Here is a 15,672-nt window from a genome sequence, read left to right on the forward strand (position 1 = left end):
CAGTATTATAGTGGTACATGTCTATAATCTATTAAGTTATACAATATATTGGGGTACATGCTCAAAAATTTTTTACTAATAGAGAAGTGTGTGTGATCAAAAAGTTTGGAGACCACTGATTTACAGTAATAAAACTAAAGATATGGGAAACCCATTAATCATACAAGAACTTTACTAGTTTCAGCCCAATTATGAGTCGTAACAAATACTGAATTTTAAATTCACTTCTAACAATTTATCCCCCCTTTCGCTAATCAATCCATTTTTCCCTCTTAAACTAAAGATAAATGTCATAGAATTACTTACTGTATAGTCTGATGACTGAGATTTAAGCCCCTTGGAAAGAGTAGGAGGCTTTCCTGTAGTTGCTGGAGTCTGATTGAAGTTCAAAGCCATTATTTCTTCCAGTGATTTAAATGTTTCCTCTTCCTCATCACTTTCTAGGTTGTAACCTAAACTTTCTTCATCACTATCAAAATCACCCCTTAGTTTTCTTTTCAGTGCATTGCTACCTGCATTGGAATTTCCTGAACTCTCTTTATCTGAAGGTGCTGGAGGGCTTGGGATACATGGCACAACTTCCAAAGCAGCTGGGGGAGACTTTGTAGAAGTGCCATTTTCTGAATGCAAAGATCCCCCAGAAATTTTCCCTGAAGATACATTAGAATCAGCCTTATTGGTCTTTGTTTTATGTTCTTTGTGTTTGGAGGACTCTGTAGAATGCCCAGAACATTCTTTAGATGAGGAACGCTCTTTATCTTTTTTAGGAACTGGAAGAGTGCAATTTTTAGCATTTAATGGTACCCAAGAGGAATCAGCACTTGGAGCATAGGAAAGTAAAGGTACAAGTTTCGTTTCCTTTGATGCCACAGGACTAGCGGTTTTATTTTTCTGAAGGTTGTTAGCTTTTTTAACTGCAGACTTTTCCTGAGGGAAAGATAAATGGGGTTTCTGCATCTTAGTCTCTTTGGTACTTGCCACACGGATTTGGTCACTATTCCTGGAAGAATGCTGGCCAGAATTTGAAGGTGCCAAGCCTGCAGAGGAGCAATCAGCTTCTTCATTCGGTTCCTTGGATATGTCTTCCAAGCGCAATACACCGCCAGGTGTCTTCAGTGCAATATGTTTTATAAATTTCTCTCTCTGATGTGGTACGTCAGAATGCTTCTCAAAGGAGGACTCTTTTGCTTTTGGTATTATAGATTCTCTTGTGCTTTTCAGATCTGAATCCACAGAATTCCTTTTTCTTTTGTCAGGGAATTTACTCTGCTTAGACCCTGCTAAAATTTAATTTTTGCCAGATTAGTAAAAAGTATACTTTTCTACCTTAGTAAATAAAGTTTATTCAACGAGAATTTAGAACACTGTAACAAAATGCTTAAATTCCACAATGTTAGGCTGAGATTATTCAGCACATAATGGAATGAGGAAAAAGAGTTAATACTACCAATAATACATAACACTGATAAATACTGGTATCCAAATTTAAAGCCAATGACAAATGCTCATTTTCATTCCAAAGCTCTTTAAAGTTTACTACATAAACAGAATTAAAGGTGTCACTCTCCAAAACATGAAAAGTGCATATTTATATCAAGGAAGATTCCGAAGGCACTTTCCCTCAGAGTGCACACACTCTTTCTTAAACCAAAAACTACCTGGTTCCAGAAATGTAATACTCCTACATCTTAATTTACAAGTCTAAAACATATATATGATAACTGAAGGCAGATAGATTTCAATTTCTGTTATAAAAAATTCACCCATCTTTCTGCCTAGTATTTGTTCATTCTTTACCATGTATCCCTCTAGTCTTCAGCTGTGCTAAAAGTTGTACTGCGGCTCCCAAAATGATATGGTGACGTCCTAACTCCCAGAACCTCAGAATGTGACCTTAGTTAGAAATAGTGTCTTTACAGGGTAATCAAGTTAAAATGAGGTCATCAGGGTGGATCCTAATCCAATATAACTGGTGTCCTTATAAGAAAGTGAAATTTGGACAAGCAGATGGACATGTAGAGGGAAGATGGTGTGAAGACACAAAGGGAGGAAATGCTACGTGAAGGGAGTGATGTATCTACAAGTCAAGGGCTGACAAGGATTGTAGGCAAACACCAGAAACTAGAAGAGGCAAGTAACGATTCTCCCCTCAAGCTATTAGAGAGAACATGGCCTTGCTGATAACCTTAATTTTGGATTTCTAGCTTCCAGAACCAAGAGCTAGTAAATTTCTGTTGTTTTAAGCCACCTAGGTTTTGGTGCTTTGTTATGGCTGCCCTGGGAAACTAATACAAGTTGTCTGCGTGTTAGGAGCTCCAACCAGAAGCACTTGAATAATGTATATTTGAGTTAACCAGTTTTTAAAATTTTCTGTTTAATAATGTGTTTCATTAATTCACTCTTAAAATTCATTACTCATTAAAAATTTTTATGATCAGTTATTTATATAATCAGTTTCCTCAAACTTCCGTAAATCAAGGTTCTTTCTGCAAATGGATATCCCCAAATACTCAACATTTTAATTTAAAAAACAAAAACAAAAAAATCTAAAGATTTAAGCAATTATTTGGATAGCTTGATCAAATACATAAGCTGGGCAATTCAATTTATAAAAGTGAACAATCAATAAATAAATGCCTCTATCTCTATTCTTCTACAGTTATCTCCTATTACTTGAAGAAATCATTCTAGGGTTAAATGTTTGGGGAAAGGACAGGGGTCCCTTATATAGTACAAGATGAGATATCAAATAACTAAGAAAAAGAGAAGATTTGGAGACTTATGCAGACTATATTAGGTTTCGGGGTTACAGAAAAGATAGCCACAGAGCTGCCAGTTTGAGTACTGTTCCATTTTCCTAGAGATGTTAGACAATTTATATATAGCTAATAATGAGGAAAATTTCCTGCTTTGTTCAGAAATTAGACTTACCTAGGAGGACAGAAAAACTGTAGACAAAATTCAGGAAAAATTGGATTAAGGGCTTTTAACATTAAGAATTAGAGGGTGAGGTACTGCAGGTAGCTTCCCCTTTTGCAATCTCTATAGGGCAGTAGATTAACTGCAAAACTTTCATGATTTTTTTTGAACTACCTGTAGACTGTCTTATGGCATTTCAAACATCTATTAATGTATATAAAATATAGAAGTATATTTTATAAAATAAATACATGCAGTATATATATATAGTAGATAAAATACTCAGGACAGGGATTGAGTTTGTAAAAAGAAAAAAGTAAGAACCTAAATGTTTACTGATAGGGAATTGGTTACTAGTAAATTATGGAATAAACTAGGGAAATATTAAGTTGGAGCTCGGATTCAGCAAAAGGCCAGGGCTCTGAAAACCGAAGAGCCAAATGCCTATTCTACCAATCTTTCTAAAATCCCCAAACTTACATGTAATTAATGAATGTGTGATTATGTACATCAACATCACAATTGATAAGTGTGACAGCAGTAATATGAACAAGACATAACATTTGGATTATTAACATTTATTCACTATTAAAGATAAGCATTCTTCATGTTACCTAGGGTGAAAAATTCCCTTAGGTCCTTTAAATTCTGGTAACAGTCAACTGAAGTTTAAGTGTATGTTTATTAAAAGTACAATACTGTAATTATTAGTGAGGATTATGAAATAACATGCAAAAATATTAGCAATAAAAAAGTGAGGGCAACCATCTTTAGTCTGTTTCTGAAAATACGTAGAAAGGATCTTTTTCAAGCAATGTTCAGAAGTATGTGGGACTGTATAAATGAAACTACTTCATTCACCACTGATGAAATACACAAACCCATGAACTAAGTAAAATTTTTTTCTTAGTCATTATCAGAGAAAAAGCTGAAGAGCCTGGTGGCAACACCACAACCAGCTAGCAGCCTCCTACACTGCCAGAGCTAGCCTAAAAATATTTTGTTCTATTCACTGCAGCATAAAGTGATCATTTATTTAGTATTATAAATGTCTAATACAGCGAGTGTAGAAGCAATCTCATGGCTGAGTAATTACTGTTCTTCTACTGTAATGTCAAAATTCACTAAAATTTTACCACTAAAATAAAAAATACAGTACAAATTAAATAAATTTAAAGAATACAAATTTTTGTACAAAGTACACTAAGTTTTAAAAATAAGTTTAGAACACACATGAAACTTCAAATGTACTCCTGTATCCTTCTATGATACTTCATGAGTTCCTTCTATGATGGTAAACTATAGTTTCAGCTGTGGTTGAAGACTGATTTTAACACCTGAAATCACTTGGTCAAAACGCAATGCACTTCTAGAATATATTTAAAAAGTTTTACATGAAACCTGAAGAAGAATTAGAACTATCTGTCTCTTATTGTTTTCTTGTCTCTGAAAGTAACCACCTTTTAAGTATGTGTGGATCAAATTAATTATATAAACACATAGAACAGAGCATTGCATATAGTAAATGCTGAATAAATATTGGCTAATATCGCTAAGTCCAATGTATCTTACTGAGTGTGGAAATTTGCAAAGTCCACAGCAGGAAAAAAAAAAATCTGATACACCTGACAATTAGCAGTTGTTATTTCTGGGGGACTTCTTTTCATTTTTGGTGTTATAAAGTTCTACAGCATTTGAATTTTATACTGTTCTATTTTCTAGTTTAAAAAAAAAGATAAAGATACATTAAGAATTACTGAGTTAACAGTAGCTGTTATGTATTATCTCAACAAATAGATACTGAAAGTACAAACTAGTATCATGTATGTGCCCTTGAAATTTGATATTAAAAAGGGATCTTTGTATTTGAAATATTAGGAACACTGTCTTTGGATCAGAACAGTTTCAATCTTACAACAAAGCATCTGTAATACCAAGACCTCAGAGTCTACAATTGCAAGATATAGGTTCTTCATGTAGCCAAGATTCAGAAGAACACTGGACACTAATACAACACTTCAATTGTTAAGAACTCTTGAAGAATGCAGAAGAGTCAAGACAATCCACAAGTTACACATATTAAATTCAAGGACTATTCCTTTTGAATATAATTTTACCAAATTCTTAACTAATCTGAGATAGTTAATTTACCTCGAAGAAGGAAAGTAGATACTTAAACAAATTTGTTTAAAGTAAGTGCTATTAAGATGCAAATTTATTTAAAAATTCATTTATTTTGATTCTACCTGAAGCAGGTTCCCACGAATCAGAACAGGATCTTTTTCTTGAGAGATGTCCATTTTCCTATTAGCAAAATGAGAAAAAATTAATTAGGAGTTGTGAGCAGTAAAGAATGTGAACTTTTCTTCATAACATTTAAATAGATTTCTAGACTGAATAAAGCAGTCACCTATATTTCAATTATTTTAAATTTTAAGTTTTATAAAAATGGCCATTTGTATCATAAAAATGTAGAAATGTCATAAGTCAGCTTTCATAATACAAACTTAAGAGATATTAGGGCACTGTACTATTTTGATAAGAAAAACACTAAGCCTAATATTTTCCAATCAGATGAATACAACTTACTTCAATGCTTCTGTTTAAGTACTGATGCATCACCAAACACTGAAATCCTATAAAAATGGACCAAATGCTACCAACCTCTATTGATCATTAGCAAATCTCACTGTAAAGGCACCAAACTCAACTTGCAAAGGAATGCTAGACTTTGTAAATATATTTTCTGGCAATGAACAAGGCGAAAATCTCTATTCACTCCCAGAATGGCATAGTTTGGTTTATTTTTGGTTTACCTCATTTTAAAATCTCTTAACACCTATCAACAGAGAACTTTCTTATAGCTGATCTTCCTTTATTTGCTATGTAGAGAAGCTCTTTGAAACAGAGGTACTTAACTTCACTTTCCAGGGGAGAGGGACAGCTTTCATGCTAATCTGAGTTTGGTCTATTAAGAGAAATCTGATGAGGGTGAGATGCATTTGGACAATTTCTAAGTCATTGTCATTTTCTAAGTTTCTAAGAACCCCCCTCCCCAATACTCAATCATAAGATTTACGTATCATCTAAACCAGTGACTCTCAAACTTTGAAGTGTATCAGAATCATCTGGAAGACTTGTTAATTACAGATTGCTGGACTCTACCTCCCCAGTGTTGGGTTCCATGGGTCTTGGGTGAGGCCTGAGGAGAATGTACCTTTCTATTATGTTCCCAAGTAATGCTGATGTTGCTAGTCCAGGGACCACATTGTGAGAATCTCTGTTCTAAACCATTTCCTGTTGTTTTAGATTCTCCATTCCTCAAGTATCTCCCTTCAGCACAGGCTAATTTTAAAATGTCTCTATTTGCTTTAAAAAAAATGTCTACTTTCCTGATTAAGAAAGATGTTTGTTCCTCATCTGAAAAAATTAAGGCAAGAAACACTGTTAACCAAGTTCCAGAGTTGGTGCAAACCTCCTGAAACAAGCTTCTACTCAAACTATGTATCAGTATTTCCTTAACAAACGATACCAATGTTAACAATTAATATTTTTATATTTAATACTCTAAATATGATAAAGCAATAGCCAAGCTAATTCAGTAATTATTGCTCATACCAGGTTTGAAAGATTACTCTTCCCAGGTGTAACATCATTTTGTTTACTTTGTTCCTGCCTTGGTTTATATTGTCTTTCTATACTAGAGGATTTTAAGGGAAGATTGCTTGCTTCTGAGAAAGAATTTTCTGAGTTGATCCTCTGCTCCATTTGCTCCCTTCTTAACTTCTTTAGTTCTCTTTCTCTGCGGTAAGAAGCTAGTGACGACCGGAACTTAGCTCCCAGTGGACTTTCTCCTGGGTGGTGCCTGGATAGGCTGCTCCTGCTGCTAAGACTTCTGGGGCTGTTCTTGAAGATGTCAGTCTCTGTCACTGTGGCCTGCTTTTTGGAATCTGCACTGATCTTGCCTTGATCTCCATCATTCTTCTCCTTGCTATTTTCATGGGTGAAAAATGATTTCCTTCTTTCTGGAGATTGATGATTCTTCTTTAGTGCCTTCATTGGTTTTGACAAACAATATGAAGGAGAATCACAGACTTTTGCAACAGCCTTTGGATATTTGGTGGCTAGTGACACACAAGGCCGACGTGATTCATGTACACCACAATCTTTATGATGTTCTTTGACACCTTTCATGAAAGCCTCTAGAATAGTGTTCTTTTCTGATGGCACCCTTTTGGGTTTAGATTTTTTTTGTGAGGATGGTTTCCTTTCAAAGTGCTCTGTCCCAGTGATGGACACTCCACTTCCTCCATATTTGATGTTTGATTTTTGTGGAGAATCCAACATAAGTCTGTCTAAACGGCCAATTAAAACACACACATATTGCAAGTTATTAAAATAAGACAATTATTACACTTTGTATACTTATTTAAATTAGTATTTAAAATACTAAGCCACCACAAAAATTTCCAAATCAATAGATAATACACATTTTACTGGAGGGTGAGAAATTAAGATGTTTTGTTAAAAGCCTTACTTTCATAAAGCTCCCTTTTCTTTATCAAGTAAGCTCCATATGGCTGTATTTATGAAATGTTACTGTATCAGACAATCAAAATGGTACGCATTATGAACATTATTGACTGGAATATTTTAAATGTAAGAAAGCATATCAGCAAAATATTTAACGATGTTTAGAACTTATTTTTCTTTGTAAAATACACATCTTTACATTTTCAACCTGAACACTGTTTAATCTAATTACTAAGAGTTTAGATTTTAAAATTGAATCTATCTCCCTCCCTAAAAGATCCTGCAAAAAATGCATTAATACATACCTTGTTTTGAAGCTGGTTTGAAGAAATCTATAATTGACTGCTTCCTGAAAATAAAAGCATACTAATATGGTATCACATAGAGCAAAAGTTAAAATCTCAATAGTTCAGTTTAAATGGAGAATACTAGTAGATTTACAGAACATAGGCTGGACTTCACTATCTGGTTTAATCAAGTTCTGTTAATGGCAATAAATGTTTTGCTAAGCTGGTAATGAAAAATTGCAATTATAATTCACCACTTCCTGTATATTTATAAAAGCACAACTGAGATTTACATCATCTATAGTGCTAAAATGGTAAGATTGGAGTGTGGATCCAGGTAACTGGTAGAGTGCTTCCTAGGACTGAAGAGCTCACTGCTACATGGTAGAATAAAAGATCTTGAGGGTATTCTATTCCTTTGTATCTCCAGTGATTGACTGGTACAAAATAATGCTCAACAAATGTTTGCTGAATGCACAAAGATCATAAAAACGGAGTCAAACTTGCACAGACTCATAACAAGCCTAATGGCATGGTATAATGGTAATACGGCTGATTTAGCTAATCTGGGGAGGCAGTTAAAGAGTGTGCTAGGTAAAAAGTAGAAAGGATCAAGTACTAAGTTAACACTATCCTCTTTATACACTACAGTAAGATGTTAATCTAAGTAACATCAGAAATTGGAATGAGTCTTCACAAGAAAATAATAGTGTTTCAAAAGCTTAATTTTATCTAAGATATTTACAAAAGTAATGCATTGCCTGGGAAAAACACAAACAAAACAGACAAAAGGAATAAAGTTAACAAGAGTAACAAAAACCAAATTGTTTTAATTTTTAAGGATTTGTGTATCCTATGGTGGACACAAAGTAGAACAGGACTGTATTACCAGAATTTGTTCTCTGACTTGTTCATGTATTTAAAATTGTCAGCTGTACCAAGAAGGATATTGTTATATGTAGAGCACAAAGTTAACTTTCTGGAAAATTTTGCTAAAATGTATTCATTTTACTGAAAGAGAAGCAATAAACCACTACTTCCTAAACACTTATTTCTCCCCTATGAAGTTGGACTGCTCAGAGAAAATCTGAACAATCCAATTCCTTTGAAGTTCAAGCTTCTTCTGTATTTTGTACTCTTTACTAGTCACATTAGAAAGCTAAAGCCCATCTTTAATGTTTACGGAGAGTCCACAATGTTGACATACTGGTAGAAAAGCTAAGTGGTTATGAAACAAATGAGTAACAGGTTAAGGAACAATCTATGCATTTGCTTTCATAAAATAAATTGTATCAGGCAAATTAACTTCAGGAGAAAGTAAAGAAAGAAATGCTAGAGAATCTGCCAAGGGGAGAAGGATGAAGCCCTTCAGTTATTGGTTGAGGAGAGAGAAGGTAATTATTAACACTATTACTGCTTCTCCTAAAATAACAGAACCCAGGCCTTAATGGTTTTGAGTAAAACATACAAGTCTGTAAAATAACCATGAATGTAACTTTCAAGAAGGAATAGTTTCCTATGTACATATGCACAGAAATGTCCATTAACTTATTTATAACTAGATAAAAAATTACAACAGCTCACAAACCCTTATCTGAAACTCTTGGGCCAAATGTGTCTTAGAATTCTGAAGTTACTGGATTTGGAAACGGGGGTAACTTGGATGCATTATATAAAGCCTCCAGTGGAGTCTGAAACTGCACCCTGTAAGCAAACACAGTATTTCTCCGGCAAGACTTAAGAATACTCACACTTAATGGGATAAAAACCATATTATAACCTTCTGTTAGTTCTAGTCAGGTTTGGCTGCCAAGTAAGATGTGCTGCCAAACTTATTGAAATGTTTGAAAACCTTTGGTTTTCATATATTTCTGGTTTTCAGAATGTAAGATAAGGGATTGTGAGCCTGTACCACAATATTAGGACATAAATGTACTGTTAAACTTATGTTACAAACTTTTAAACCTAAAATAAAAAAGACAGTACCAAGTGCGTAGAGAATTTAAACATGTTTTATTGTCAGAGGATGTCATTTGGTGTAACTCCCCATCTCATTACACAGTTCCCACAAAATCTTTACAAAAAACCGGCCTCTTGGAGAGGTGTAAAGTCACTGAAGGAGGAAACATACCACGTTTCAAATCTGCATTTTCATTTACTTATGTGTGCCGGACTATAAAGTAACTCGTGGAAGGGTTTTCCTCATCACTTAGACATAATTTCACCTACTATTTAGAAAAGGTTTATAGCATTAAACCATTAGGATATGTAGAACTGACCATGTATAGAAAACCACCTACATATGCATTATGTAGTTAGGGCCCCGGGTCTGGCTATCGTAAAGGACAAAATGCACGTTCTCCCTACCGCGGGTTCTCCCTAGCCATCCAAGCTTTGGTCACTAGAGCGCGAGCTGCGTCCCAACTACAGAAAAGGAAACTCGACCTCCCAGAAGCCCCAGCGCGGATGCGGGGCGGGGGTTTGCCAGGCCCCGGAACAGAGGCCTCAGCTCGCTGAGGATGGCGGGAACTAGAAGAGCGGGCGTCCGCAGTCTTCCCTCATACCCTTGCCCCCACGACCCGGCCCCTTCTCAAACCCTCTGCACGGTACCTGTCCCCAGGACTCTTTGTTCTTTTTCCCGCTGCAGCAGGGGCGGTACTACCGGGTCTCAGATGGCAGCGCGGGGGCGACGACCCCGGGGCTGGGGATGAGGGGAAACCTGGCCTAGCGGGCATGCAGCGCCTTGTCATGTCGGCGCCGCTGGCGACGGCGGCATGAGCTGTGGCTGGAGAAGTTGGATGCGTGGTTGCCGTCTTGCTGCTGGGATTCAGGAAGGCTGTCGGAGCACAGTTGGGCGGCACCCCCTTCCCTCTTCATGGCGGTTCTCTCTTCGGAAGTGACTCCTGTGTGAGCGGGAAGGAACCTGAGGACCAGCAGGGGGCGGGTATTACTTGAAGGTTCGCGTTGATTGGCTAGCACGGCAGTCATTCCAGTAGCGGCGCAATAGAAAGCCTCTGCCTTTCAGGAGAAGGCAGGGTTTCGGGAAAGGGGAGGGGAAGGAAAACTGCACACCTCCCCGTCACGTGCGCGGGGTGGTTGTTGGAGGGTGGCAGCGGTGTTCTCGCAGCCTCGGCCTCCGTCTGCGCGCTGGGGCAAGAAGGTGCTGGTCGCCGCAGGGGCTGTGGCAGCTGCCGACACCCTCCTAGTAAAGGGCGAGGAGCAAGATTTGCAAAAGCTAACCCGAGCCCAGCAGCTCTGCCTTGAGTGAGGATGGCCAACAGTTGGGCTTCCTGTGTCACAACTGTGCCTCTGAAACCCCCAGCTGTTAAATTACGGCTTTTTTTTTTAACGTCTTAGGCTAAAGTGCCCAAATGTTGTCACCATTCCTTCGGGAGTCTTCGCAGCCCAATCTGAAGACTTGTCCATTCTGTGAGGGTTCTTTTAAGTGTGGTGGTGGCTTCTTCCCTCTCTTATTTTTAAATAGGGTAAAAATACCCCACTGAGATAAAGCCTTTTTATTCCACAAAAGCACTTTATTTCTCAGCTGCTGAAATGAGTTAGTTATCCATGAAGTCTCTGCAGCCAGATTCCTTGAAGATTCTTGAAAGGAACATAGGGTTAGCTTTCAATTACCCGTGTTAACTGTGGACAGCACAGATTAGTGAAAACTGACGACAGTCTCCAGTCCTCCTTTATAAAGGGCTTGTGCTTTAGAGGTTGTTAGCCCGTGTTTTCCTTACATACTGAGAGACTGGTCAGAGAGAGTATCTCTGAGCCTCAGTTTCCACATCTATAAACTGGGTATTCTACTTTTCTGGGTAATTGTAAACCATAAAAGAGATAAGCAGTGTAATAAGTACTGAGCAAATGAGTGTTCCCTTTCCTTGGTTCTTTTGGACAGACTCACACTTACTACAAAATCCAGAGATAGGTCAGATACTGTTATGATACCTATTAACCAAAGTATCAGTCTCATGAATGTCCAAGTTTTAATTGGCAGGCCTGTTCAATCAGTTGGATGGAACAAAATCTTGAATGACACAAAAGAATTTAGACAGCTCTTTAATGCTTACTGTACTGAGATTTAACTGCTTTGGTAGCTAAGCATGTCTGATTGACCTCAAGTTCACCTCCTTTCTTTCCCAATTAGCTCCCAAGAGAAAGAATGAAGAATAAGTGGCCAAGAAGGTGGCAAAGTGGAGGGTGGAAGGTAAATAGTGAGCATATAGGTCTGTCATTCACCCAAAAAGCATATATATACTGCACACTAAGTAGTAGTGATGCAAGAAAGGAAATTCTAAAATAAGTGTACTTATTTGCTCCTAATAACTGAGAAGTTTCTATACCTAGCATTGTTCCTTATGTAAAAAAGCACATAATAGATGCTCAAAATGTGTTGGATGAATAGTGAGTTATATGTTTGTTTATTGAGGGCTTTTTACATGTATTATTTCTTGCTCTTGTATTAGTGCTTTCCGTTGGATGTTTCTATACTACTGAATTCCTGCTTCTAAACAGCACATCTACAAAACAATCTGATTCGTTTCATTGCATGCTCAGTCCATAAAAGAGTGATGCATAAAAACACGTTCTGCATGACCAATCAGTTGCTTTTCTTGGATTGTAGTATTTGAATCATCCAGCCTCCGATGTATCACTTTAAAAGTCTATACTCATGCTACCAAACAATAGTTTTCACATTTTCTTAATCTGAACAACAGATTATGGAGTTAAGTGAGGCAAGAAATCCCTTGATCAATAAATGGAGATGGAGTCATAATGAAAACACAATTTAAAAAATCTCTTCTTAAGAGGGAAGTAGTTATCTAAATCCTCAATAAGCACCAAGGCTCTTGTTTGTTTAAGCTGTGTTGAAAATGATAGAGATTTGGGTTGCAAGGTGAAATATGCTCAACATACTAACTAGAACTGCTGGGATCCTCTAAAGCTCTTCGCCCCACCCCCCAATAGTGTTGGACAGTCTATTTTGTGTTTATACCCCTTCTCCCAGTTTGAATGTGTATATATACACCAAATGTGCATGTCAACTGTTAATGTGTAGTGGGCCAGAAATAGATGGCCAGAAGCTATATCCTAGGTGGAAGATGTTAAAGTGCTCACATGTGTGCATGTGAGGAGACAAGGGGAAGAGAAAAACTGGGGTGGGCCTGGGGGAGAGGATGATGAATAAAGTAGACAAGTCTTAATTAGACTTCAGATAAAGCTTCAGCCAAGATTGAAAAAAGAATTTGAAAAATGAAGGCTGGATGACCATAAAAGGCTACGTTGAGATTTCTGGGCACTGGGATGAGGAAACAAGACCACAGGAGTAGAGTGGCTTCTGCGTGAAACTTCTATAAGGTACAGCTCAGCCCAGTTTTTAGCACCTTGAGCTGTTAAAGACAATAGGAGCACTGACTCTGGCCTTGATGGGAAGGGATGGGGCAGTAGCAGAAACAATGTTTACTTGAATAACGGATCAGATTTGCTGAAAGCATCAAGCTCAACCAGTGGGAATCCAGAGAGAAGTGATGACGTAACTGAAGCCAGAGATCCCAAGCAGTGAGAAAGAAAACAATTTGGGCAGATTGGCTCACACAATACCTTGGGCAGAGATTAAGAGAACAAAAGGTCAGTAAGTAATGAAGAAGAAGGTAACTAAAGAACAGAGACCTCTAAAAGTAACTCTGATTATATACTTTTGCTCTGAGATGGCTACATTCTGGAATGAATCCAAGACTGTTGTTGGAGGGCACTCTTGGGCAGGCCAAGAGACAAAGATGGGTTTGCTGCTGAACTGCCTGCCTGTCAACCAACAGAATGTATGTGGAGGGGAGGGAGGAAGGTGACCTGGGAATGGAGATAAGGAACAGACTCAGAGAAACAGGAAATAATAATTAACTTGGAAGTCTGAAAGAGAAGGAAAGACCACGTGATGATCTGAAGACGGGACGACTGGGTGAGCTCCAGCATCTCTAGATAAATCACACTGCAAATGGATGCTGATCTCAGAAATGTCCAATTAGTGCTTGGAAAAAGCACTGACTTGGTTTTAAGGGGCTGCTGGAGAAAAGTCAAATGTAATGTAATGTAACAAACTTCCTGGGAGTAATTAGTAAAAGACTGCAAAAGCAGTTTTAATATTAAGGAAAATAAGTTTTTTTTGGAAGGGTGCATGGTGGTATTTCCCACACTTTAGAATGTGAGTAACATTTTTGTGATTTCTGACACACCTGAATATTTCTTACACGATTATTATGTAATATCTTTCTTTAAATCACTTTTTAAACTTAAATACATTTACTTAGAGGAAAACTTTAATTTCTGTAAGTGGAAAAACCAGTTTTGATTGGAAAATGACAACTTTCCAAATAGGAGCTGACTGTAAAAACTAATAAATAACTAAATAATAGCTAGAAAAAAAAATCCCCATGTTTCTTCTAGAGTCATCTTGTTTACTAGGTATTACTTGTACATCTGAAATACAAGAGACTCTTTGGGAAATACTGGTTTTAGGGATTCCAGCCTGTAATCGGGTGTTTTTAGCACTTGGTTAGTGACCCATTAGAAGGTTTTGAAATTGTGAAATTGATGTCATGGGTCATAGACCACACTGAAAAAAAGAGAGAGAATGGAATAGAGAATATTGGTGCCCTGCACATAGTACATGGTTATGGGTTGTTTTGCAAAACTTCTACTTCTTTTGTTGTATATATATCTTTTATATGGCACTGATACAAAGGGTATTTCTGTGACCTCTTACTGTGGGCAGTGTTGGAAATATTCGAAAGTCATTGCTGTAATCTGTATTCATATTTTATGCTTGTGTGTATCAATGGTGCTGAACAGCAGAAACTGCTTGGAGGAAAAAAAGTGGGCTTCTTTTGGTCACTTCTGCTGGTGGTGAGGGTGAGGACACAGAACTTGAGCTCTCCTTATGCCCTTTTAAGGTCACACCCTCCAAGAGTTGGGGAGACTTGTAGAAGGCAGACTATCTCTCCAGTGCCTTTGCCCCTCCTGTGCTGTAATAGCTTCAAGATGGGAAGGAGTGGCTGAGGTGGCCTTGTCAGATTCTGCCTTGTCCTCAGTAATCTAGGGACTTAGGTGGGAGAAGGGAGAATGATGTAAAAGAGGTAGAAAGATCTTATATCACTTGTCCTGCCTGCCCATCACATAAAACCCCACCACCCTGGAACTGAAGAGAGTCTGTTGTGAATAATACATTTGATCTCACAACTTTGCAGTGCTCTTCCCAGTATTTAACACACCTCTCATGACCCTACGCCTTTATGCAGCTCTGACCTGCCTCTTTCAGTGTCATCCCTGACCGCCATTATCCTTAAGCTATAAGCTTCCACAACACCAAAATACTGAACCCTCTATGCCAGGCATGATAAGATGGCTCCGAGATGTACTTCTTTTAGCTTCTAAAGAGTCTTTTAGAGATGTGGGGCAACATTTCAAAGTCAAAAGATTTCACACAAAATTCTCGATGTCTGACTTCAAGAGGTACAAAGAGGGACGGGTCTTATACTTAAGCTGACAGGGGCAAGGTAAGTGATATAAATACATGACTCAGGTCCATTTTCCTAACTTACTGAGTTGGGATCAGAGACTTATTTCTTAATAATAACAGTGACAATGACGGCAAACACTTGTTGGGCCTTACTATGGGTCAGGCACTGTTCTAAGCACTTGATGACTACTGATCCATTTAATCTTCACCACATTCCTACAAATTAGGAAATAGTGGTATTTGCACAAGCATTATGGTAAATGGCACCTGGAATTCAACCTTAGTAGCAGAGAGGTGGGACTGCAGAAGAACCAGAGGGCACATTCCCTACTAAATGTCTCTCCAGGTCACAATTCCCGTGTGGAAATGTAGGCCCAGAGTTTCCTCCTCTTCTCAGCACCAAATCCCAGGAGTGGT

General features: G+C 37.7%; 1 protein-coding gene across 4 annotated transcripts in view; it reads right to left on the reverse strand.

Moving 5' to 3' along the window:
* Positions 1–13,865, reverse strand: part of SLF2 (SMC5-SMC6 complex localization factor 2) — a 44,101-nt gene extending 30,236 nt beyond the window's left edge. Inside the window, exons 1-5 of one of the 4 annotated variants that reach the window (XR_012133076.1) lie at positions 10,350–13,865; positions 7,758–7,801; positions 6,538–7,274; positions 5,166–5,223; positions 307–1,280 (exon numbers count right to left, since the gene is read on the reverse strand). Coding sequence is in view for 3 of the 4 variants with exons in the window: in XM_017680246.3 (XP_017535735.1) it covers positions 307–1,280; positions 5,166–5,223; positions 6,538–7,274; positions 7,758–7,801; positions 10,350–10,489 (1,953 nt within the window). In the remaining variant the exon portion in view is untranslated. The other 3 variants (XM_017680247.3, XM_017680246.3, XM_073240541.1) reach the window with 3 other exon arrangements.
* Between the last annotated feature and the right edge of the window lie 1,807 nt (positions 13,866–15,672).

The sequence above is a fragment of the Manis javanica genome, chromosome 7 (assembly GCF_040802235.1).
Source record: "Manis javanica isolate MJ-LG chromosome 7, MJ_LKY, whole genome shotgun sequence".
NCBI classification, from domain to species: domain Eukaryota; kingdom Metazoa; phylum Chordata; class Mammalia; order Pholidota; family Manidae; genus Manis; species Manis javanica.